The sequence below is a fragment of the Buteo buteo genome, chromosome 5 (assembly GCF_964188355.1).
Source record: "Buteo buteo chromosome 5, bButBut1.hap1.1, whole genome shotgun sequence".
Classification (NCBI taxonomy): domain Eukaryota; kingdom Metazoa; phylum Chordata; class Aves; order Accipitriformes; family Accipitridae; genus Buteo; species Buteo buteo.
In genome coordinates, this window is record NC_134175.1 from 16444600 (window position 1) to 16471481 (window position 26882).

At 38.3% G+C, this 26882-nt stretch overlaps 1 protein-coding gene across 5 annotated transcripts in view; it reads right to left on the reverse strand.

Moving 5' to 3' along the window:
* The window catches only part of NCKAP1 (NCK associated protein 1), a 62198-nt gene extending 38493 nt beyond the window's left edge, over positions 1–23705 (reverse strand). For 2 of the 5 annotated variants that reach the window (XR_012650397.1, XM_075027946.1), the window contains exons 1-4: positions 23472–23705; positions 10970–11080; positions 452–544; positions 198–254 (exon numbers count right to left, since the gene is read on the reverse strand). Coding sequence is in view for 4 of the 5 variants with exons in the window: in XM_075027946.1 (XP_074884047.1) it covers positions 198–254; positions 452–544; positions 10970–11080; positions 23472–23579 (369 nt within the window). In the remaining variant the exon portion in view is untranslated. Of the gene's footprint in view, positions 1–197; positions 255–451; positions 545–10969; positions 11081–23471 lie in introns of those variants that run through there. The other 3 variants (XM_075027947.1, XM_075027948.1, XM_075027949.1) reach the window with 3 other exon arrangements.
* Between the last annotated feature and the right edge of the window lie 3177 nt (positions 23706–26882).

Here is a 26882-nt window from a genome sequence, read left to right on the forward strand (position 1 = left end):
ATGGTCTACCTTCTGATTTTAAGCAATTATAAAAGTTAGAGATATGAAGATTACAGTGTTTTTATTTCCCTTGCATTTATAACTAGAGATGTCACGTTTCTTGGGCTAACAAAAACAAGTCCTTCTAATTCTTCACACAGGACTCTGATTAGAAACATTTTTAAGTGGCATTTGAAAGTTTAAACCCAGAAACTTACAATATCAAAGAAGACTTGGCAAACATCAATAGTGTTCAGCAGCTCACAAACATGGTCCTTGAAAAGCAAAGGAATAACTTCAGTTTAAGAAGATCTAAGTAAATCACTTTACTATGCTAATTGACAAAGACTGACTTTTTTTTTTTTAAGAACAGAGCTACAAGTTCAGCTATTTCATTCTATAGTGTTATTTCATAAATAAAAAGACAGAAACCTGATGTGACAGAACAACTGACATATTTGTAATACTTTACCTTAAATTCCATAACATCAACAAATGTGAAGTAGTATAATGCCAGGTTCTTCAGAATCTCTGATTTTTCTTTCTGGAGCTGAGCGAGCTGTTGCTAAAAGAGAAACATAAACATGCACACTATTCTTCAAAGATCTTGAGAAGATTTCTGACAAATACCTGTGAAGTGCAGAGTAACCACCTGGCTATGCAAAGAAGCCTTAACATGGTTTTCTAAGACTGAGGTTCTGTGTGTCTCAAATACACACAGAGTTCTCAGAACAGATCATTTTAACAGCTGCCAACTATACTTTGAAGATAAAAGTCAAATTAGTACATATTAGTACCAAAGTCATGTTCTTTAGCTCAGCTAGAGTTTAAAATGGGTAGTTAGGAAAACAGTGTTACCATATGTATAATTAGCAAAAGCAGAACAGTACATGAGCACAAATCAGTATGACAAAAAAATAATGATGTTACTGGAGATGGGAGAAAAGAAGGTGGCAGGTTACAAACTTTACTACAGAAAAACATTATGCTTTTAAATTCTGAACTTACCAAAAAGAATATCCAGGCAAAGCCACGTTAAGCATGCAAAATAAAATGTAGATACAAACATAAAATACAGTAACGGTTCTTTGACCAGTTCCATATAAACACAATAATACATTCAAACAAAAGCAACAAAATAAAGAAACAAAAAAGGAAGCAAAACACTAGCATTAGACACTGGTGGATAAAATGGAAGAGGCAAATGTGAATACAAAGGCAGAAAATAGCTCACATGGATTTTTTTGTTGTTTTTTAAACAGACAATGAAATATCATTTAATTTCCATACTTTTCAAAATTTTCTGGAGGAACCACACATCACTTAAACAATTACAATTTAGAACACAGAAAAAAAAGCAGCTGCTACTGAACAGCCATTCTGTTTATCTATGTATTAGTGTCACAGCACTGCAAGAATCCAATTATTTAACTTGCAATATCCAGTTACAAATTAAGTCTCCTTCCTGATATATGAATTGAAATGAGTTAAAGCAGTCATAACACTAAATATGAAAAAGCACCCTCCAAAAAGCTGCAAGATTTTAAATTAAAGACTGATCAAGTTAAATAGGATTTTCTTCTCAGCAAGAGCAATCAATTTTAAGAAAGATTAAATAAATTGTTTCAAATTGGTTAGCTTATTTTCATGAGAGGTTAGAACTGAATACACTTCCTCATCTCCCTATATAAAGCTGTGCTCTGTGTTCTCAGTTTCACGTAAAGCACTAAAATTCCTCTAAATAATAAAAAAAAAGACAACTGCCTGGACCACTACTGTGTATCATATATAAGATAATTTTTGCTTCTTTCCTCTGAATTTTTTAAGGCAATTATGATTTTTGGAAGCCTTGAGCCATAAGACTTCCATTACAGCCAAGGAACATAGGCATATAGAGAGTTATGAGCAAACTGGAATGGCTACATTATAGAATACTCCTGTCTACTCTTAAACCAGTGCAAAGGATTTAACTTTGAAGGCCTGACTTTGAATGCCTGCCCTATATAATATTTAAGTTTCTTTCACATAATCATCAGCTGGGACTTAAATGAAAAATGGGTGCAAGTACATGTGTTTATTTTGTGACTTCTCCTGATAATCTCATGCACTAGGAAATAGGTTATTTCCATTTAAACTGCCGCTGTACAAAAATCTCTTTTCAAGTCTAAGTCCTATGAATTGTATTTTGATTCTCAGAATGAATTCGCCACTACCTTTCCCAGCGTATACCTTAAAGTTTAACTGCCTTGTGCTCAGAGAATGAAGGATCCAGCATCATCAGGCGCGGAGTCTAGGGCTCCTGCAGGTCTGCACAGCTCCAGTACACCTTCAGGCCAACTTGCATCTATACTGGGGACCTCCCCAGAGGAAAGATTGCTTTGTACTTTCAGGGCTGCCTTGTCAGTCAATGGTTCTTATACGATGAACATTCATCACCTAAGAAGCTTGGTTTTAATCTTCATCCTGACCCTGTTGTTTAAACTATTTATTGCAAGTGATTTTTTTTTAGAACACCAAGCAGAAAGAGGGTTTGTTTCTGGGCAACTACCACAAGCATGAATTGGATGAATTTGAGCTAGCGCAGGAAGATGACAAAACCAAAACTTGCATTACAACTGCACATATGCTTTAAAACCTTGTTCCTACTGCAATCCTAACTCACACTAAACAAGGTGCATTGCTATGGGAGACAATCAGGATTATAGGTTGTTGGACATGACACTCATGTTTGGTATAACAAATAGCAACTGAGTGTCCACTTCTGGAGGCCAGGACAATTTCAAAGCCACAACACATTTGGGCCACAATACATGAAGTGGGGAGATACGGCAAAAAAAGAGATGGTGCTGGGAACCGTGCTTGCAATAGAAACAATCTTTTTTCAGAAATTCTGTCAAGCTGTACATTTAATAAGAGAATATAGGGAGGTATTCATGATACTCAACCAACAACTAAGGAATCACTGCTGTGCACTGTTAACTAGTTACCTGTATTCCCAGAAATATTTATACTTAAATGATGCTAAAACTTTCACACAGAGTTAAGGTGATCATTCTTTGAACTCTGAGTGTTAAAGGCGTCAGCAAACTTTTATTTAAAATATTAATATCAAAGTAAAACAATATATCAGCTGTAATCACTGTTAAATCAGTAGGGTACAAACGGTTCAATTCATACAGCACAGCCTGATCAGTGATGCTTAAAGTACAGCTTACAGCATGTAGGGTCTTGGATGGTTGTTTGCATCACTCAGTAATGCGGGTGTGTAGGCTCTTTCCACACCCACTGCAACAAAACTTTCCATTACTAATTTCCTAACAGCTGTTTAGAAATAGCTAGCACTATATTGTTTTGTATTTGTTTGAGGCTTTTTTCCTTAGCCTGCAATTCAATTTATCAGCAAACATTTCTGTTTCTAATATTCAACAAAAGTTTTAAAATATGGTAAGCTGAAGAAATAACTCTTAAAACATTACTAGCATCAAAAGATTATTTTCCCTATAGCTAACCATGCCTTGTTGATTGGTTTGACATAAGTCTTTTATTTAAAGAATTTGAAGTAAAAATTATATCAACAAGGACAACAGTATTTTTGTTGAATGAGGTAAATTAGATTTAAGACATAGGAAAAGTTGTAGAAATTTTAGCATCATATAGCAACATCAAAAAAATTGAAATAATTTATCTCAAGTAATTTAGTTTGTCTATTAACAGAATACCACATCTCCAATCATATTTGAATATTATTTATAAATGGGGATTTTAAATACCAGAGTGAAGCTGACGCTTTATCAAATACATTACCTACAAGAGAAGGAACTGATCTTTACCAAGTTGTCTTGTGCCTTTCTTTCTTCATACTAAACTCCCAAAATCTTTACATAACTGATTATGTACACAGAGAAAGTACATTAAAAGAAGCACATTAAAAGAAGCAAAAACCGAATCAGCAAGTGCAAGACAGCTTCACTTAAAGCTTACATGAACACAATGGCTCAGAGACAAGAAAGTAATGACACAGACGCTGGCATATTAACAACGTGAATAAATAACAAATTTAATATGAAGGCACAGGAAAAACATGAGACAACTAGAAAAGGTTGTTCAGAGAGTTTTATCTGTGCAAAACCAGATTATAACTGTAGTTCTGTAACTATTTTATATTTATTTGACTGGTAGTAGTAGTATGTGAATAAATGTCTTATTTCATGATCCAGGAATAGATGGTAGGTAGGGTCATTTTCTCCTTCTTATATCAGTGTGATATTTTTCCTGCAAATATGAATATTAAACACTTGTATTTGTTTTCTACAAACCAACACCATAGATATTACAATGTCCTCAGAGAAAACACCATCAACTTTATCTTACTAGCTAGAATATAAGCTCCAAAAAGCAGTATTACAAATTCTGGCTGTTAAAATTCTGGGGATAGGGGTAAATAATCACTATCAGTATTCTTACTGTCATTTATTATACTTACTAAGCTTGCCACCTGTAGTGTCTTTAGATGGAGATTTTAAAAATTCAACTCATTTGAACAAAGTTCTGTGTCTACAAAGTCCACAGCAGAATGGTGGGGAGAGAGAGAGAGAAGGATCTAATCAAATGAAGAAAATGAGTTTTAAATTCTGCAAACTAACTGTAGAATGATGGATGTGTCCTTGGTTTTCTTATTTCCAATTAAAAGTAGCCTCTGAAGTGACATGCTGCACATAAAAAGATGCAATGGAATATTCAACATGTTTACTAACTAATGTATTTCTACTGCAATATCTATTTTTGGTTTGTTTTCAAGTTTCTAGCACTAAGTAAACTCTTTTGAAAAGGAAATAGCCACCCATGAGCCTCCACAGCTGTTACTGTTGCCAGGTTTGACCATATTACTAATAATGGCAGAAGAATGGAACAGTGAGGCTCCTCTTTAAAAACTGATCTACCTGTCAGTCATAAGGAACAGTTTCCCTATTCTCTCACTTTTACATAAATTCATACAGTAATTCCTACATTAGGCTCATTACGTATTATCATATCATACAAGCTTTGGCCACAGGTCTCGACATCTCCAAGGCAACAATAAAGAATAAAAGTCTTGTCTGTGCTATTCTACAGATAAAAATGTTTTGGACATATGTCTCTAGCTGCCTGCATACTTACATTTATGACATGAAATCATGAAAGAACTATTCATTTAAAATGTGTGAAAACTATTGTTGGAAAGCCATTTCAGTAACACTGCTTAACTAAAATATTGTTTAGGTATTAATGAGGTTTTCTTGCTGCTTTGTTTTTTTTAATGGCCAAGCTCTTAAGTTGTCAATCATCAAATAAAAAGAGAGCTTCAAAGGATGAAGCAAACAGGTTAAGTATTACACACATTCACTCCTTTGCAGGTACTGCATACACTATTCAGCAAAAAGAGCAAGCGCATGACTAGTTTGGTTTACCTTGGTGACTCATATGGACCGATGTGACTTACAGCAGGGTACTACAATGATTTATTACAAATAACAGTAAAAATTAAATTGTATTTGGATGCTACTCCATCTCAAATTCATGCACAATCAAGGGTTAAACCATGAATATAAACATCACTGCTGACAGCACTTAGGATTTTGAAAAAAATGTAAGTTACATTATGACAATTCTGTTTCATGAAACATTTTAGAGAGATTTCAGGATTTCACATTACCTTTTGGAATCGCTATGAAAAAATGCTCACTTTCAAATGACTGTCAGGCTGAAAAATTTTACATACTATTCTCTGATTATATTATAGCAAAAGTCATTTTAAGCTGCAAAGTCAGTCTTACGCAGGTCACAGCTGAAGATATCAGACATGCTACTGCGTACAAAATCAGAGCAGTAGGTATGGTTCTATCAGAGCAAGGCATTAGCGGAGCAATTTCAATTCTGAATGATTTTTTAGTAAAAATGCAGACAAAATTTTATTTGTTGCAGATATTTTGCAGTTTATTCTGAAACTATCATTAGTACATCCTATTCTCAAGCATAAGAAATCTCAACTGCTCGTACAAAGTTGAACAGAGACTAGTTACTCATCAGCTGGCTTTACTCGCCCAGGGGGAACTCCCGTAAAATAAATCGCTCTGAGTTTTGGAAAATCAATGTCATTTGTGGTCCCTTCAGCATTATAAGTTCCTTGAGCAGTAGCAGAGTTGAAAAGGCAGCCGTGCAAGAAAATCACGGAATCCTCTTACCTGGAACGCATTTTAGTCTTCACAGCCAGGAGGCAGTTAGTTTTATGATAGAATATGGGGAGCTGGGTTTTTATTGCTTAAGAAAGCAGTAAGTTATCTGAAAAATCAAATCTCCCATATAAGATATCTAGCACTCCAGAAAGCTGGAGAAAAATATTAAAGTTTACTGAATTCAGGGACTTAAGTTACTTTGAGTTACTCTTAAGAAACCAGCTGCCATAGGTGTTAACGACCATAAAATTTCCTCAAAAATAAATGACTGTTTCCTACTGAAAAAGGATTACCAATATATGAGGCAGCACAGCTGAGACCCCAATGTTATTTTTTCTCAGAAAAGAATTTCTAAATTATCTTCACTAGGACTGTGCAAATTACAATATTAAAGGCTTCATTAGAAACAAACAAACAAATGACATTTTCCTTCAGGCACTGCACCCCTTGGGGGAACTGAAAGGAATACTTTCAAAAGCAAACGATTACTTGTATTTAGTTGAGTGTTTTAAAAAAGACTAATTATTGGAAGCAGCTATCACAAATAAAAAAATCAAGATAAAGTACGTATTTCAATAATTTTATGATAGAAGCATGAGTTAATGTCTTCTAATAAGCTTTCAACAAGGAGATCCAGCCACTCTGTGCCCACAACACCTCTCCCACATCCAGCTAATTTGCTATGCAATCAGCTCACTATGAAGTGAACCTGTGAAAGACACAAGCAGTGGACCAAACATACATACTGGGATCTAAAAGGAAAAAACCAACATACCCATGAACAAAAAGTAAATAAAATGTAAAGTGAACTAATTCACATCTACAGATCCTAACCCAGGCAGGCTGGAAATGCTCACACTGCTTATACTCTACTCTCATATGCTCTTATTTCCAGTCCCCACTGACACAATACAGCCAAAAATTATTACAGTTAAATCAGGTAAATAAACCCTCAAAATACTATCTCCTAAGAAACTGAATGTGTAGTCAATAGAAAGCACAACAGAATTGATATGAACAATACTGGGAAGTTAGCCACTAAAAGATGAAGATTAGCAGTACCTGGAAAACATGGACATTTCTCCCACTAACCACACACTTACAAACTTCTGATGTTTCACAGGTCTGCTTACCACTAAGCAATAACTAAGCCTCAGCTTCTCCAGGAAACATTTAAAAATATAGGAAGTTTTTCCTTTCTACAAGGAAATTGCTGAGGAGCAATCTGAGTAAAAGAAAAACATATGTTCAAGAAAGAAGGCATATATTCTCACTACTTCCCATTCGTGGTGTTTTGAAAGGCAGAAAGGCAGCTAGCTCCATCACACACACACACACACAAAGCTTTACCTGTGCAGACAGCAGGTTTTTCTGACCCTACCCACAATCTACAGAAAAATCTATGCCTTTTCTCCCTGGGTCTCCAGTTCCGCATCGTGAAGTATTTTATTCTGCTCTTACAATGGCATTAAATGTCAGCACTGACTGAGAAGAGAGTAATTCTTAAGTCCTACATTTTTTTTGAGTTCAGTATGTTCTCTTTTGATTTCTCTGTGGTGAGATACCTTGCCTGTATGCCTTATAAGACTATGAGGTCTAAAAAGCCTTCAGAAAAATCGGGCTGCTTCTGCATCCCTTATTTTGGAATTTTTCTTCTGAAGTTAGTCAAGGAAATTCAGTAAAAATAAGTGTTACCCTGAGTCAACACTAGCACAATCAGATCACTGATCTGACCAAGAATGATGGTGATATGAAACTTTTTGGAAGGCTTCTGCAGCTTAGGCAGCTTTTTCAAAATAAAGCTTTAGACAATTTTAAATAAATATAAACACTAAGGTTTCCCAAACACAGAAATAGATACTTTGTATTATTATATAGTTTCCTTTTCAAATGGGACTCTAAAATGTTTGTTTCTCACTTTGTCAATCCCTTTTTTTGTTCACACACATTCCCTCCTTTGCTAGTATTTCATACTATTAAGCAATACCACATTGCTCACCAACATCATTAACAGTTGATTTAAGAGCTCAGACTTCATGTTTTCATGGTTATATGGTTCACAATGGTGACTGAAGAAGAGAGGGCAAGTGTAAGAGATCCCAGGGACAACCCTCAGACAACGGGAGAGAGTGAGTCATGAACTGACGAGGTTCAGAGTTATCTATAATCGATCCTTTGGAAGATAAACTACTCCATTTTATTTTTCAGCCTGGTCAGCAAGGATTCATCAGGCACTTCACTGCTCATACACTTTCACTCTTGGTACAATGTTGAAAATCAGTGATTGTCAGGCATGGTTCTAGTCTGACTCAGCATGTCGAACACTGAAGGAAGAACAAATCTAGGAGCTGTATTTTTTGTGAATAAAGATGTAAAAGCTATCAATAGCAAACAACAATCACTTGTTTCAAAAGAATAAAAATGCAGGCTTTTCAGCATCTTTTCAGGCTTTCACCATCTGATTACAGTAGACACTGCTCATACTCTTCAATAAAATGTGTTGTTCACCTCTGAGACACAAAACACTGTAAATGACAGTACCCAAGAAAAAACAAACAGCTAAAAATAGGTCAAAAAAAAAAAAAAAGAAAGTAGGCATTACCTATTCTCTAACCGAATGCAAGCTTGTTTGGCAACATCACCTACCGATATGTCAATAGGTACTACTAACTGTATAGATGCACAATGCCAAGCAATGGCAACTGTTGCAGTTGAACATATAAAATCCAAACCCCTTCCTGAAAGGCTGTCCTGGAATTTTCACTGCAAGGAGGAAGCACAGGTTATGATTTCTCAACTCTTTCCCCTGCAATAATCCTTCGTAATACTTCATTAATTGATGTGTCCCTGTTCCAATAACCTTCTTGCCCTTTTAAATCTCTAATCACCTGTTTCCCTACTGAAGGAACTCACTGGCATGTCCTCCTACTATATGGTGAGCTGGTTGCTGGCCAGTGGGAGGAGGGAGACAAATGAGGAGCAAGCAGGGGAACACCTTCCTGACCAGAAGCTAGATGCTTACATCTTTTTTAAGCTAAGGTTTACGAACAAAAATTTATCTTACATCAAATTAGAACTTTATCTGCACGTGACATGGCTTTTGTCTCATTAGGTATGTGTTATGGGTAAAGGTTTCTTTCGGGTGATACAACGCTCTATAGGAAAACATTTGTAAGTAACCAAGACAAGCAAACTGCTATCAGCTCTGACTGCAATGGAGGGAAACCCCAGCTGCCTATTGCTAGAACTCAAAATCCCAACTTTAAACTGTGCTCATACTTAAGAAGGGTAGGCTTTCGATAACTGTGCTTAATAAACACAGGCCTGGCTGGTTCATGGTAAATAAACACAAGGCAATGACAAAACATTATGAGCGTGTCCTATTTTAGAAACGGTGATTGTCAAAACATATCAAGTTAGGTTTGATCTCTTTCCATAGACTTCACACTACCAAATCCTAAAACATCATTAGTTAAGCTCCAAATTCATAATCAACATCCGGAAGACATATAGAGCATACACGCAACTACATTAAACAAATTCTATGTACATAATCTTTTACTTTTAACAGTAGATCTGCCACTGGAGTTTAGAGAATATGGAAACATTTACCAAACATGGTTTAAAGGGTTTACCATTTTTACATAAACTTGATAGAGAATTTGCCATATTTGTTACTAACACAATCAGATTCAATACAAAGATGAGCAATATTAAACAGTACAAAACACGTACAAATTTTGAAGTAACAAAGCATGTTTCCTCCATAAGGGAAAGTTTTTCTCCTTTTTTTTCCCCATTGGTATTACTGGAGACATTACATAGAAATTCTAGTTGGCATTGTAAAAGAAACTAACTATTCCCACTACTACTACCACTACCATTCTGCAGAAACCTGAATGCTTTAAAGCAAGTCTAAACCTCTCAAACACACATGCAAGTAGTTGCATGCAGGGAACATGCAAACCCAACACCTACCTCCACTTTCCACCTTTGGAAAGAAATATAAGCAGGTAAAACAAAAATCTTTCCCTTGACTTTCAAACTGAAACAGAGAAACAAGCGTACATCACCTGCCAAAATGCCTACCTGTAATCTAATAGTCTTTATTATCTCTAAAAGGCTACAAAGTCAAATTCAGCAATACTGGATCACTCAAAAGGGTGAAAAATAATTTCGTACTGCAACTGAACTCGCTACATCTGAAGAGCAAACAATTGTATTTCTGTATTTTTGTACTTCACAAGGTTTCTCCTTACATACTAAAGCACTATGTATTCCCACAGGGACTGACCCCATAAGCAAGGGCACCTGTAAGGTACCAGCACCCATGAAGTACAAGCACATTTTCCCACTTTGCAGTCAGGTGCCTTTTATTGATCCGCTGGTCAGGTCTCATCACAAATAAAGTTATGCAACTTCCATTTTCTGCAATCAGTCTGGTCACCAAGAATTTCTGCTATCAAAGCAAGGCATGATTTTTTCAAGGATTACTTCCCATTGACAATTCTTTGAAATGGGACAGAAGACAGCAGGTAAAAAGAAAACCAGAAAGTGTCCTACCCTAACAAAACCAAACCAGAATTACAGTATAAAATTCTCTCTTTGGAGATAGTTCTTTCTGAAGTATCCTGTCAAATATTTGAATCAACAACTGTATTCCAACTGCAACTGCCAGCATCAGATGCTTTATATGAACACATAAAACCTCTCAGATTTGAGCAACAAGCGCTGAAGAGTATTGAGAAAAATACTTATATAGCCATTTGGTTACTTACATTGTTGTTGCGTGTTTCTACTGCTGGAAACTTCCTGACTATGAATTTGACAGCAGATTCCAGGTTTTTGTCAATAAGATAGGATGGTTTGGCTTTGGGGTCACCACATGCCTATAAAAAAATACAATAAAAAATGAAGTAAAACCACAATCATACATCTAAAGCTAAGTGATAGTTGCAAATCTGAAGACAAACTAGAAAGATTCTTTTTTTGTTTGTTTGTTTTTAGTGAGCAGGTGATAAAATGAAAGGCAAAGTGCAGGGACTGTCACAGCTGAAATATGCAATGGGAAACAGTACAGAGATGCTCTTCTACTGAAAAAGATGCATGGAGTATCAAAGCAGTTAGTGCAGAACAGCAGGGAGGGAAAAAACGCAATCCTAAAAGAAGGAGAAAAAAAACAGTTTCCTTTTAATGCTATTCCTGGTTTGAGGTAGTGTTGTATTCATCTGGAGTTAATAAACTGTTAGAAGATTCAATCATGTCATCATCTGTGGAGGACAGTGCTGGGCATATTAAATGATTAAACTATCCTTTGTGAAACAAAACTATAAGCCCCACGAATCTGCATTTAATTTTTCTTTAAATTGTTAACTGCAAGACAATTTTCCAACCCAGAGTAAAACCACCAGTACTTGCCTATTTCCTTAGATTAAGAACTCAAGTTTTGCTCATTTTCTTTACTCCTACAGTAGCATAGGCTGTGCTTTAAAAGCAGTAATCAAGAAATTTCATTAAATTTCGATTTGAACAGAAGTCACAACTAAGTGTTAAGTCTCTTAAGTAAGTTAGGTAGACATATCAGAACAGCTTCTGTGGACAGACAACTGACAAAGCACCTACTTTTGCCAGCTACAGTGCATGCTGTCAGACACACTACTCAACTACTCTGACTAGCAAGCCATGCTATACCTTTTAGTTTGAAGAAACATACTAAAAGCAGTGTTACTTACATGACAAAACTTGTCCTCAAATTGTATTTTTTCTCAAATATTCATTTAGTTTTATAGTCCTCATAGGAATTTGCAAAGGAGTTTCGTGTCTCATGCAAAACTAAATTACATGCTAGGCATTTCTACGCAACATAGCGAACTCAAATGACAGCTCATTTAAAAACTTTTCCACATTGATTTCTATGACCGAGTTGTGGACTGTAGAGACAGAAGTCATGGAGTATGAGACCGATTCTGAAAGCGGGCAAGCGGGCAAAGGGAAGGTGAAAAGCTTTGCAAACCTTCCAAACTTGTCCTTGCTGGGAAAGCAGTGTAATAAAAAGAGAGAAAAATTACATATAAACAAATTACTCTTAAATTCTAAAATATGTTACATTTAAGTGAACTAATACACTATTACCTACATCCAAAAGAACATTACGACCTTCTGTTACTCTAGGCAGCATACTTTCTACTGGATGGTGATTACTCTAATACTCACAAACAACTTTACATGTACTTATTAGAATTTTACTGTTGTGCAAAGTGCTGCATATATACTGAGACATGTAACTTCTAATAGTATTTCCAAACTAAGTTCAGGTAGGGAGAGAAAAAAGGAGTTAACAAACATCACATGCAACTACAGGGGAAAAAAGGAGAGAAACTCAGTGAAGTTTTACATACCTGGAAAAGAAACGGTAGCCAAGAAAAAAAACAAAAGAGTCATTATTGTAAGTTTCTAAAACTCCTACCAGCAGTACATGACCATCATGACGTATGCTAATGTACTACCCTAACACCAAAACTCTCACATTTGCTAATTTTTCCACAAAAACACTGAATTTTATTAAAATATCAAATCTATAATACAAGAGGAATTTATAATGAAAATAAATTCAGCAACATCCACAGTATCAGTTAGATATTAAATAGTTGCTTCAATATTCTTACAGCAGCAAACAACACGTGCCACAAAGACCTATTCCGTACATAAAGTCTTTACACAATTTCAAAAGTAAAAATTATACTGTAAATAGGTGTCAAAAAAATTACACAACATGCACTCCGAATTCATGAAGTCTTAATCAACTAGATGTCATGGGTTTGTCAGAATCTGTGTCAGATTATTTGAATTTGTTGTCCTTGTTGCACATCATATAACTATCTCTACTAAAAGAAGGATTACAAGCTAATAGACAACATATATTTGTGGCCTGTTAACTTCCAATATGGTTGCTGTTATATAGGAGACAAAAAAAATCTACCACTGTTCAGTTCCTAAATTTTTCAGTCTGAATTCAAACACTACTGCCACATACACTCCTTATTTTTCCTAGCAACAGATGGTTTTCCTCCTATAAATCAGCTCTCTGAAATGTTTACTAAAAATTATGTTCTACCCAGGCCCTTAAACACAAATCATTCACACAGAAACAGACATCTGAAAACACTAACATGCACATCCTCATGTGGCTTCTGGAACTCAGTTCCCAGAAATGATGGGATCATCAGTCTAACTGGAAACCCCCTCAATACATCTGAATATGCAAGAAAGAGCTTTGCTCCTTCCCATTGTTTGTTTGCTAACATCACACTTAAAGCAACTGTAATCCTTCCTACTAATAAATTACACAAGATTGATCCATAAGAAAGATGACTGCTGCAAGATATAAAAGGTTATAGGTATCCTTCATACATTTCAAAATTCCAGCTTCTACCTACGTGGACTGAATAGAAAGAGGACAACAGACATCACTGAACAAGTGGGTCAATGCCTTTTCCTTCCCTCTCCCACATTCCACAGCAGCTCAGCTCCTTTCTAAGAACGGGTATTATTTGATTACTAGTTGTTGCTGCATCAATACAGTTTTCATCCATACTGTTACCTGCATTCAGCATCACACGTAAAACAGTCTATGTAAGCTAAATCTCTCCTAAAATGGCAAACAGACCTATGAAGCCCAGGCTCACTACGGTTTACTCTAGAAAGCATAGAAGAATGAAAATACAAACCCCAACCCTAGCACTTTGGCACAAGTGTGGAAGTGTGATAAGGCACATAACCACAATTTTGCATTGTAGAAAGAACAAAGACATTGAGGGCAATGGTCTTAGAATATAGATAAGAAAGGTAGCTTTTGCTTTTAATAGTTGTATTAGTCAATACAAAATCCCTTGTCAGTACTGTAATAGGCAGGAACATTGTGGTACAACATACAAAGACCACTTTGCCATATACAGCTCTCTAGCATTCAAATAGAATTTTGAGAATTAGCCAAATGCAGTAGCCCTTTCTCAGTCAGCCTCAGATATCACCTTTTTCCCCTAAGTGGGCTGCGATAACCTTTCTTCATTTCTTACCTTAAAATAAATTTAAAAGAACATCAAAAAAACACCAGAATGGCTACATTTTTTGAGCATTCAAAAGAAATTCAAGAATTAACAATGTTCTTACTGGTGCAGCATTCATGGAATACAGCTCTGAAGCTATAGGATTTGAGCTGCTTCAGCCCCGAAATATTATACTGAAAGAATCTCCCAGCAGTCATCTCTAAATTCTTTTGTACATTACTAAACAGCTGTCAAGCAGTTATGCTGAAAAAGATGATGCAAAGCTACTGTTAGAGACTAATCTAAGTAATAAAAATAAAAATTAAAAGGACTCAGGCACTGGATTTCTATCAAGTTACACAGCATTTCTTTCCACAGCACTTCAGAATGGTACCCTGCTATGATAAGCTCTCAACTAAGCGAACATATTTTCCTGATCTGATTCTGTGCATCCGACTCTTAACAAGAACAGAATGATTTCTATAGCTAAGAGATTCATTATTCAGAATACTCATTTGCTATCACATGCACAGCTCATCAAACTTCAGAGATATCTGTCTACATGTACTTTTTAGAGATGCTTCACTATGCCACACATTTTAAATTAAAGCAGCATTTTCCTACTTACCCTAATAATCTAGATAACTAGATTATTATCAGACTCTACTCTTCACTTGATGCTATTGGGGTCTTCTATACTATTTTCACTTTGAAAATGAAGAATACTACATGGTTTCACTTTCTATGTTGTACTCATTCAGAAGCAGCCAACAAGAAAACATCTAACAACAAAAACCTCCTTAAGGTCTACATTTAAGATAAATAACCTGTGAAGAACACCACAGAATCCAGTACAACTGCCTTTGGCTCAGAATACACCAACATTAAGAGATACAGCAGAGACATTTTTCTCCAATACAGTTACAGCTACCACTGCAAAAATCAAAGCCTAACATTTTACTTCCTACCTGGGGGCAGAGGACAGTGGAAGAGAAAAAAAAAAATCCATCAACAAAATTACTGCATATATCCAGCTGATGTGACATGAATAAAGGGAAGTTTATGTTCAGGTAAAATCATTGTCAAAAGTCAGTGCCACAGCACAGCATACAGGGTGCATTTAGAACACCTAAACTTCACTCATGCCTTTTACATAAACCTACCACGTGTCCTTGAGTAAGAACATTGATAAGTATTACTTGAGTTACATAGTTTAGGATGATTAAAAAAAGCCTACACTGTTACTGTATTATGGAAATACCTTTTATATTCTTCTTTTTGTTGCTAAGTTCAACCTATTCCAAATTATTAGCTGGGCTGTTTCCCAATAAAAGAGAAACAGGGCCTTTTGAGTCAGTAATTTCCTATTTTCATCCCCCAAACTTCCTACATCAGCAGATGATCATAAAACAAGTCATATTTTGCAGCAATTTAACATGTTTTTATTACTTCGAGATGATCTTGATTTACTGTTACTCTGGACTTGAGTTAAAACACTGCTGAGCACAGTTCCACTGGACTGTGACAACATACACTGAAATAATCTTAGTCAACAAGTCGCCTCATCTTCAAGTTTCCTTTACAAATGAATCTGCACTAAAAAACCTCTCTGAATTTAGCCAGCAAATCAATGGAATTTCAACAATAGCAAAAATATGCCATCCCCTGAGTTAGTAACTTTCTTTAGTAAGTGGAAATACACTAAGATTCTTGTGTTAAAAAAATGGGAAAAGCTCCTGTACATACCATTTACAGTTTACTACAGCACATTCTCTTGACACGCCAGAAAGGCATGCACAGTAAAGCTGTTGTTCTTCCTTTGTAACAGCTGCTGGCATTAAAGACTTTGCCCTAAAATGTATCTATAAATTTGAATGCCTGGTTTGTGGCTACATATGCTATAAATTATAGTAAATAATACGTGGCAAAGAAACATTCAAAGAGACAGGTTCATAATTAACTCTAGATTTTTGCAGGATAAAACATATTATTTATTCTTTGTTTCTGTCACGCATTTAAAATAATGAGATTACCAACTGACAATCTCAGATTTTGAAAAGGCAAAACTAAGAAGGAGAGAGAGGTGAATAATCAATAAAGAGCTGTTTTGAATGGTAAATACGTAAGGAAACTGTTCACACTACATTTGCGTTAACATCTCTGATGAAGCTTACCACAACTGCTTTGCTGTATTTTAGGTTCTGTGGAAGCCTACGTTTATGATTAGATAGGCTGGACCCAGATAAGATTTGTGAATGAAGCCTTGTCCCTCTTAACAGTTATGCAAGCAGAGGCAAGAATTACTTGGTCACACATGGACAAATTATTACAGTTTAATATGTTTTATGGCCAAAATTTAACTGTTCTACACCAGTATCCCTTGGGTAATCTTGTACTAGGTAAGTTACATTATTGATGTTTGCAGTTACATAAATGATACTTGTACAAAAGGTAAACCTGTATTTTGATACATAAACTATGCTAATAGATTCAACTGAAACTGTATTGTTCCCATGATCCAACCAGGATCTGGAATCAGAAGAAAGTCTCTAGTTAACTAATTTTTGGACAGTCTCTGTAGGCCTTGCATGTATCCAAAATATGGCTTTAAATTATTATAAATTTAAGAACTATTGCACTTTCATGCACAAAGGTTCAAAAGTTTGAAAGATAATGCACTTTCATATTAAATCAAAATTATAATTAAAGATGTTAAAAGTCAGTCCAATGTTTCCTAGAGCTAAGCAACACATCTTCCCCACCATTATTTGGTGTGTCTTGAACCCTAAAGTATATACTTTATTTTAAATCCCAGCGTATCTCTACTCAGAGATCCAACCATTAAAATGTATACTCATGTGAAATCAGAAGAAAAGGCTAGAAAGGATCTTGAAAAATTGCCTACCCTACTGTCCTATTCCAGAGCAGTATCAACTCTATCTATGTTGCTCCTGGGAGATATCTGCCACATCTTTACTTACGGGTCTCCAACAGGCTACATTAAAAAACATTCTCACAGTCTTTTCCAATATTTAACAACCTTTTTCATTAGAAAGTTCTAAGTTCTAAACTGAACTTTTCTCACTACAATTTAATCCATCACTTCTTGATCTCTGTGGCCACACTGAATTGCACAAACTATTCCCCTCATCTTTACAGCAGTCCTGAATACTTAAAAACTTGTATCACTTATTTATTTACTTTAAAAAAAGAATCTTCCCATTTTCTTAACAGGTGAAATTTTCTGCATCACTGGTCTTACTATTCTGCTCTGGAGTTTCTCCATTTTGTCCACAAACCTCACATCATCCCTGATTTTTTGCAGTGAAACTTAGTTGGCTCACGTTTGCCCTGACATGTCCCTTTCCCAGCCATTTTCTGCAGACTCGCTCTCTCATTACTTTTCATTTTGTATTTTAAATTTCACTAAGCACAAAATAGCTTACAATCATACTTGCTCAGCCACCTCCAAGTTTGTTAGACCATACCTACAATTTGTTAAGCTCAAACTGAATTCCAGTTAGGTTCTTCATTACTTCTGTAGCTTCTCCCAGTTTCCTACCTACGGATTTATTAAGCACATGGTAATCATCGTCTAGGTTGTTAATACAAAGAATGACTGCAACGAGAGGCAAGACATGTCCCCAAAAGACCCTGCTGAACCACAGTCTGACAAGGACATCTTTGTAACCATTCCCTAATATGGTTATCCATCTGCCTTCATCATTACAATTTCAACCAGATTGTACTTCCTTAGATTGTTCATGAGAACAATCAGATGAGGTAATGCTAGCAGCCTTGCTATAGTCAACGCGTAAAACTTCTACTAAGTTGTCCATACTAGAGTGACCTGTCACCTCGCCAATGAAAGAAATATGCTTGATTTGATGCTATCTGTACAGTGATAAATTCACATTGTCCTCTTGTGTTTGTAGCACCTGCTTAACTAAGCACTTGGTTCTATTAATCAAATATGGAGCAGGTGAAAAACAAAGAAAAAAAATGAAGAGCAGTTTCACTGCCACAAAACTTTGCCTAAATGTAATTTATAAAGTAACATTTTAATAAAAGAAAGGAAGGCAATGAGAATGCCCTGTCTATTCTGAATCTAAAAACGGGAACTGTTACGACTTTTTAGCTGTATCTCCTCTGCACACGATCTTAAACATCTCTTGCAACGAAAAATGGATTTGGTTTTGTGTGAACACATGGCAGAGCAAATGAACAGTAATTGGGGTGGCAGGTAATTGGTATTTTTAAACAAAGAAACAATGCAAGATAATTCTGGCATCTACACTTGACGCAAAAGTATAAATCCACCTGGCTTTCTGTATATTTTGGAAGATATCATGGGATATTTTTATATTGTATTAGAAAGTCTTATTGTTTCTTCACAAAATTAGTTGCTTTTCTGAGTTAAAAAAAATGTGGCATGGTATCTTCAGTTTGTGTTTGCTTCCTGAGCAAACACATTTATTTATTTGTTTAGCTACTGCCAGCACTGACTGTGAGTTTGTTTGGAGCTTCCTCTTCTTATCAGTGGAACAGTATTCTGAGCCATTCCTCCAAGATCGCAGACACAAAAAGACAAACATATATTGTCATCTTAACCTTTAAAGTACTGCTGACATCTATCAAGCACTGGAAGCAATAGTGCCCTACCCAAAGACACCTCCTGATGACCTGAAGACGTTACCTGTTCTTTCCAATACCAACCTTACAATTCAAAACGAGATTATTTGTGAGCTTTTCATCTCAGCTCAAAGCTCTGCACTTCAGCACAGAGCTCAGTGTCAAAACGGTGATCTAATCCTACACCCTTCCAAACCTCAGAGCTCTGCAGATTGGAAACATCTCCATGTTCTGCCTGTCACCTAAAATCTCTCCTACTTTTTCCTTAAGAACTGCTCTAGTGCCTGAGCAAAACAGTACACATTATCAACTGGTTCTACTAATCAAACAATCGACTGGCTTTTATAAATGTCCCCTGCAACGTTTAGGCTTTGTCAAGTCCTCTCCAGTCCAGTTTTAGAGCTTTTGGGATCTTCTTCTTCAGCCCAATCTCACAAGCAGCGTAAAAGGCTGTTGAAGTAAGATTTGACCTCTATTCAGCCTTGGCCGATCTGGCCAACTTGTCATCGTTTTACCATAGGAGACTTGATGCAGTCCTCCTCTTTCCCTCACAGCATATATGCCTTCTTTTGCTCTTTTGAAAAGAGTATGTACTTTAACTGCTGCAGAAGAGAAAATAAATAGGGAAACCAAAGAGTACCGAGTCTTTAAAATGGCTAACAAGTAACATCCTCAATACAGGTAAAAATCCAATATTCCCACTATCGCATCTCTAAAGAACTAACCGGCAATTAATCACCTGCTAAATAATTTTAAATCTAGCTTCATACTAAGCTATGTGGTGCTCACAGTAGGATTGGGACCACATTTTTAGTTTGGAACAGAAAAGATAGTCAGCTAAAGCCCCTGCAAATATTTATTCTGTGCCTTATCTATTACTTCAGTTTGATTATGCAGTTCATATCCAAGAATTGGTTTAAGATTCTCATTTTTCAGATATTATGTAATCATCAGAGTTGTGAAAGTCAAAAGAATGTTTTGTTAATGGCATTTTAAGAAAAAACTTTGCACACAAACATAAGACCTGTACCATGAAGAACAGAACATTGCTAGCAAAGTGATTAATGCTAAATAACAGACTCATCATGTTTGAATAACATATAGTCTAAATAATTCAAAACCTTAACTTTTATTCCTAGCAGTTCTGTTGACAGTAGCCCTGCTTCAGCATTCATCAAGATCACACTCTCTTTACTTGCCCTGGCTAAATCTATACTTCAGGTATTTTAAGATGAAATCTCTTACTGTAAATACTTCTCAGTAATCAAGGGCTTTATAAACAAACAAGAGACAGGCCCACAGAAAACAAGATTATTTCTCTGTCATCACTCTTGAAAAATACACTTATTTGACAGTACTGACAGCGTTACATAAAGCTTACCAACACAGTCTCAGTCTGCTCTGAAAGGTAACCACAAAATCCAAGCTTCACCCGAGCCAGGATGGCATGAAAAAAACCCTGGTCTCTGACTTATTGAGACTTAGTTGTAGGCAAGTAATGACAAAAGTGTTACATGGAAAACAATAATACAATTGCTAGCCTGGATAATTAAGGATAAATTCTTAAAAAGTAGAAGGAAAAAACCAGGAAAGAAACAGCAACGGTTAAGATTTCTGATTTCGGGACTAATACTGGTCCCAGTACAAAAGACAGCTGAAAGCAGCAAGCAAAGGGTCAGCCTTTAAAATAATAACAGCAACAAAAAATCCACCTCCATACAGATCAAATGTGAGTTTTGTCTCATCATCCACTATTACCTGCGTAAGTCCACTTTTTGTATTTTCCATATCACTCTCAGAGGCAAAACCTCACACATTCAGATACTCTACCTTAAAAACAACAAACTTTAAACTCTTTCAGAAGACTACAATAGCACAGAAAGTCAATAAACAGGAAACAATGAACAATTAGCAGCTATAAGCACAATGACATCTAAACTGAAATTTATCTAGGAAGATGAAGTACAAATATCAAGTTTCTAACTGCTTTTAACAACTTCTGTAATTCCTTGGGAAGTAAAGTTTTTCTGCTTTCTAACAGTCGAAAAAATTCTTAATCCTTTAAAATCTCTGCTCCCTAGACAGCATCTACACCAATCTGTAAGGCAGCTACGAATACTTCACCTCTCACTTCCTCTTATTAAAAAAACCTCTTAACCATTTCCTTTAACCGCAATACCACATATTGTGTGGTTATTTCTAGTAACTTGAGTTTCGATATCATCTTCAATAGAGGAAGCATGAGAAACTTAAACAGCAGTTTTGGAATCAACTGTTTTCAGAGAGGGGGAAAAAAACAAATAAAGAAAAATAAACTGTTCCAAGCAGGCAGCTACGCTGCAGCTGGGCGGAACAGAGATCCACAATAAAACATGTTAATCAATCCCAAGACTTCTGGGGCTCACCATCAGAGCTAGCCAGTTACTACTGTCAAGCAGTACTGACTGCAGCTTAAGAAAACAACTATTTGAATCACAAATAGCAAATAGCTATATGAATACACAGAGTTGTGTCTGGGACACCTCCAGATTTGCAAAACTATACGTCACACAATAATCAAGCCGCTTGGTCATGCCTCCTCTTTCTGTATGTAAGACCTATGCAATTTTGGACTCAGTTCATGGCATTTGCAGGAAAAACTGGTGTCACCTCTAGTGCTGATGCTCCCCTACTGAGAACCTATCCACTCGCATCACTTCACTAACGTGAGTAATGGCAGAAGCTACCACCATATGGGCAAAGAGTGCTCAGGACTCTGCCATCTAAACATGCCAGCAGAAATGTGTGTGTAGGCACTGAACCGCTTAACATGAGTAAGCGTCTCCAAATCAGAACACTGGTAATGAAAACAGAGCCCGCACTCACAATAGTTAAGGCATAGCTGTATGTCAAGACGAGGTTTCATTTTTACTGTCTCGTTTCCTGCCTTCTCCCCTCAAACCATGGCTATAGCAGGCAAAATTCCCCTAGCCTGTTTTTCACCTGGTATATTTCTCTCAAAGCTTAACAAGCGCACACACAAATGACTTCCCCATTTTGATGCTTTCCCCCTAAATAGGGAATTTCTGTTTTGCGTTAAAAGTGTGATTATATTGTTAAAAATCTTAAGTTGAAGCCATTTTCCAATGCACAGAACTGCAAACTAAAAAGAACGTCACTTCTGTTTCAGAAAGATAGGAATTTGCAATAATTTAGTTAAAATGCTCTATTTACATCAGTGATGATTTGCAGAAACACTCAAGTGCACATCAAGCGCTGACATTGCTTTGGATCAACACTGACTTCCGAATACTTCAATGATTTGCTTTTTTTCCCTGGAAACACCACCTTAATTAAAATGAACACTACACTTGGTATAGCCCAGCAGCCCTTACTACTTCTAGAGCACAAGTCTCCCATATGAGCAAAACAATTTGAGAAAACACATCCTTTAGCTCAGATCTGTTAGGCAGGATAACTCCTGACAGAAACCTGCGTTCAGAAGTCAGAGCAATCAAGTAAGCACCTAAAACTCTCAAACTCCCTCTGCTGTTGCTGCAGCACAGGCCAGCTGAACCCAGCATGCAAACGGCACAGATATTTTAAAATGCTAAACCTGCAAAGATGTGTTTTTTGCTTGAACGTAATAACTAACGTTTCCTTTCAAATAAGAAAAACCTCTCAAAAATAACTGTGTTCAAGGCAAGGCAGTAAAATCCTAACTAATATCCATTATTGGAAGTGGATTGAGGGGCCATACACATCCAGATAATGCATCGCACGTTAGGTAAATTAAGCTGGTAAGGCCACATGAAGCACCTGGCGCAGGGGATGGCCACGAACTACAGTTTTCCATAAAGAAAAGGACAACGACTTCCTCCAGAAGAGAAATTAACTAATCACGGAGGCGTAACCCACCCTTTTCGTCAACGCCGAGACCTGCACCGCCGAACAACCTCACCTAGGCAAACACCGATTTATTTCATTTCGGGAAGGCGGGCAGCAGTCCTACCACCCACGACGGCTTCAAACATCTGCTCCATCTCACGCCGGGAGCTGCTAAGCAACCGCGCGCCTCGAACTTATTGAAATTAAACTTACTAATTTTACCCCAAACCCTTCCCTTCGGTAGCGACAGGTTTCGCAACTCGGCGTGGGAATGCCCGGGCTGAGCAGCCCACTCCCGGCTCCCGTGACTCATGCACGGCGAGGCGGGAGCAGCTCCGACTGCCGCGGGCGCCGGGCCGGGCCTAGGCCCCGCGGCGGGGGGCGCCAGGCCTGTGGGCGCCGCGCAGCACCGGGCCTCCCACCAGGTAGCGAGGCGGCGGCCGCCCGGGAAGCCCCGGCCCCACCCTCCCCGCCGCCGCCGCCCCCGGGCCCGCAGGCGGCGCAGCGGCGGGCCGGGGCGGGCCGGAGCGCCTGACCGCGGCGGCGGCGCGGCTCCCGCCGCCTCCCCGCCCTGCCTCTCGGGCCCCGCAGCTAGGCCGCAGCGCGGCCGGGGAGAGCCGCGAGCCGCGCGGCGGCGGAGCGCCGGGCCGGCCGGGGCCCGGGCGGGCTGTCGGGCGGCGGCGGAGATCGCGCCGGGGCGGTTCCTCCCCCCGCCTCCCCTCTAGGGCCCCCGCACCTTCTTGATGTTGTAGAGCCGGGTGAGCATGCCGACACCCCGGTCGTTCAGGATGGTAAGCTTCTCCGCCAGCTTCTGCTGGCTCGGCTGCAGCACCGACCGCGACATCCTGGCCCGCTGCGCTCCACGCCCCCGGCCCGGGCCCGGGCCCCGCCGCTCACAGCCCCGCCGTAGCGCGGCCACCGGCCCGGCGCTGCCTCGCCGCCTCCCCGCGCCGCCGCCGGCCTTGCTCGCCGCTGCCTCCGTTGGGGCGTGGCCACGGCGGCGCGGCGCGCGTCACGTGGCGCCGCTCTCGGCCGCCCCCTGCGGGCGGGCGGCGGCGCCGGACCCGAGCTGTCGCGGGCCCGAGCTGCCCCGGGCTGCGGCTGTCCCGGGCTGCGCCCCCGCGCCCCGGCCGGCTCGGCGCCACGGGAGGGGAGTCGGCGTTGGGGTGCTGAGGGCAGCACCCCTGTCGCAGCCACAGCCCTGAGACCTCCGGGTGTAAACGTTCGGATCGCTTGCGTACCGAAGTGGCGGGCCTTTCCAGCTGGTTGCTGTTGCTGCTGTTCTCCATAGCAGAGCCGTTAGGCTGTATTTTAGGTAGATCCCCAAAGTGAGCTTCAAAACCAAGAAGAACATTCACGTTCCTTCAGGGTTTACAGCAAAACCCGGTTTCTTGACCGCAATCAAGAACTGAAGCTCAGAAAAGCGTTGCACGGTGTGTGTATTGACACAATTATCGCCGGTGACCCCAACTTTCTGAGGGTGCTTCTGTCGGCACCGGAGAACTGCACCTGCGATGGGATCCGGGAAGCAGAAAGAGCCCAGGGACCCCCACGGAGGGGGAGCCGTGAGGGAGCCAGCGACCCCTGCCACATCCAAGGCTCCCACCGTTCCCAATCTGTTCGTTGCTCTAGACCCACGAACAGCAAATTCAAACATCATTTCGCCAATTAGATGAGTCACAGCACTGCTATTTTTTTCTCTTGAAGCCATGGGAATTAAAAGCATGTGTTTTTAAGGAATAGTGAGATTTCCATGCCATGAATGTCAGCGAGAGGCTTCCACGAGAGCTGTCCCTCAACGCAAACTGTTACTGAGACGGCTGCGCTGCTGAGCAGGCAGCACAACCAGCTGGGATGCAGGGCTCCCAAGTCTAGTTGATGGGAGATAGGCTTAAGAATTAACTTTCTAATCTCTTTTTTTTTATAATGGCACCACCATCTGTGCCTTTTTTGCATGTTAATACTTCTATTTAATTTTCAGTTTGCATTTTCACATTAGAAATCGGAACCAGTCTCAGTCGTTTAGCGGTTTTAAACTAATAGATTTTTAGAAGGCATAGAAGTGAATGTGAGAAACCTAAATGCAATTAAATTGTTACTGATCTCCTTCTTCACTTTAGCAGTTACAAGATAATTTATGATTCAGAATGAAACCAGGAAGCAAGAACTTAGAGTTCCCATCTTAAGTCTGCTATTGACTCATTCTTTGGCCTGATTTTCTGCCTCAGCTTTGTGTCCACGAGTCAAGAATACCTAGCAACAGTGTTGTAATGATTAATTAGGTTAGACCTGACCTTTCACTACTGGAGTCTATGGAAAACATCAGAAACATTCAAAAGGTGTTTAAATTTATAAAGCATAAAATGCTATGTAATTTCAAAGTATTTAATGAATAATATCTATAGTAATATTTTTTACACAAAGCACTTTCCTTCATTATTTTTTTTAAAAATATCAAATATAATATTTCTACTTGCAATAAAGACGTTTCCCATGTAGTTGCACTGCAAAATAAGAACAAATACTATTGCTGAGAGCAATTTTTTTGTTTCTCACCTACAGCTAAAAAGACAGCAGCCAATTTTTAATTCCATATTCCATTATTTTTCAGAATATTAAGTCTCCTGGAAGTTTCAAGCATGAACAATCACAGAATTTGTAACTTACCTATAGCCAAGCAAGTGGAACGATATCAACATTGTGACAGTTTGTTGGGAGTTTTTGTGAGTCGTACTGAATCATCTATGATTTAATATCCCAACCTTTCTTCCTCTGGAATTAGTAGAAAAACTATGGATTACAATAGAGTAAAAAATCACTTGGTTTTGATAAAGTTTGCGCTTATAGAGCTTGCTGGAGAACTTTCAAGCTCTCTGTAACTACTGATGCAGTTTTCAACAAGAAAGCAATCACAGTCAGTCTCCACACTGCACAGATAACAGGTTGAGGCACAGAAGGGAAAAGTGACTTTGTAGTAATGGCAGAGCATCCTGTTTTAAAACTCCCATACTATCCATGAGGCTGTTTACAAGATAAGGAGCACCTGCGGTTGGTATAATTTTTTTTAAATGCAAATGGTGCCATGTTAGCTGCGTTCCTTGAAAACATACTGAATATCAGAATAAGGAAAGGATCAGTATCAGTAAACAAGAATTTCTGATACAAGGTATTTTTACTACCATGCAGCCATACAGACCTAATGCTGAATAGATTCTCTAAATTACCACTGTAATGCAGTTAGTCACAGACTTTTAGCAATATTCTTCTAACATGCAAGCAGATACATTAAAATGAAAAAATGATCTCTTTAACTAGAGCCTGACAAAGTAGACCAGATGTTTTCAAGTACAGAGTGTCTCTTACCACTCTCTGCAAAATGAGTGGTTTTCAGCAAAGGTATTAGCCAGGTGCCGAGACCTGATTAAGCAAAGAAGGTGTACCATACTGCAACTCAGAGAAAGACATGAAAGGTGAGTTCAAAACTCAGTGACAGAAAGATGTTACTGCCCACGCAGACACAAGATGCTGCTGAGCACATAATTGGCAGCAGCTTGCTAATCCGAGTGTCAGGACCCATGTCAAGTTTGGAACTACAAAGCAAGCTTTTTTTCCTCTTGCTTTTAAACACTTACTGCTTATTAGAAGGAGAAAATGTGCACATCTAGGGAAGATATGGTATAGCCAAAAAGTTAGGTTTCATAGAAACCACATTAAAAAAAATTTGGAACCCTTTGCTATATGTGAATGGAGAAATCACAGTAACAGAAGGCAGACATCACAAAGATCAAACTTGGTTAATGTGAATGAATGTACATAAGCAGTCAACAGTTTTGTCATCACTTTTAATGGTGGCACGGTAAAGCCTATGTTGTCATGCTACTTTTGCTGCAGCTTCATGTAGAAGCTGCAGGAATATGTATTGGATTTCAGCAGGAGGATTTATTGCATATTAGATCATAAAAATACCTGCATTGTACAATCTGGGTTCACCAGTCTAGCAGCAAGCATAACAATAAAGTGGAAATACAAGCTTTGTCAGTAACAGCATAGCTCTTAGAGGTGTGGCAAAATTAAATGAAGGGAAGACTAAGGCCAACAATTATTTTTAAAACACACAACTACTATTTGCTTCATGATTTATTAATGA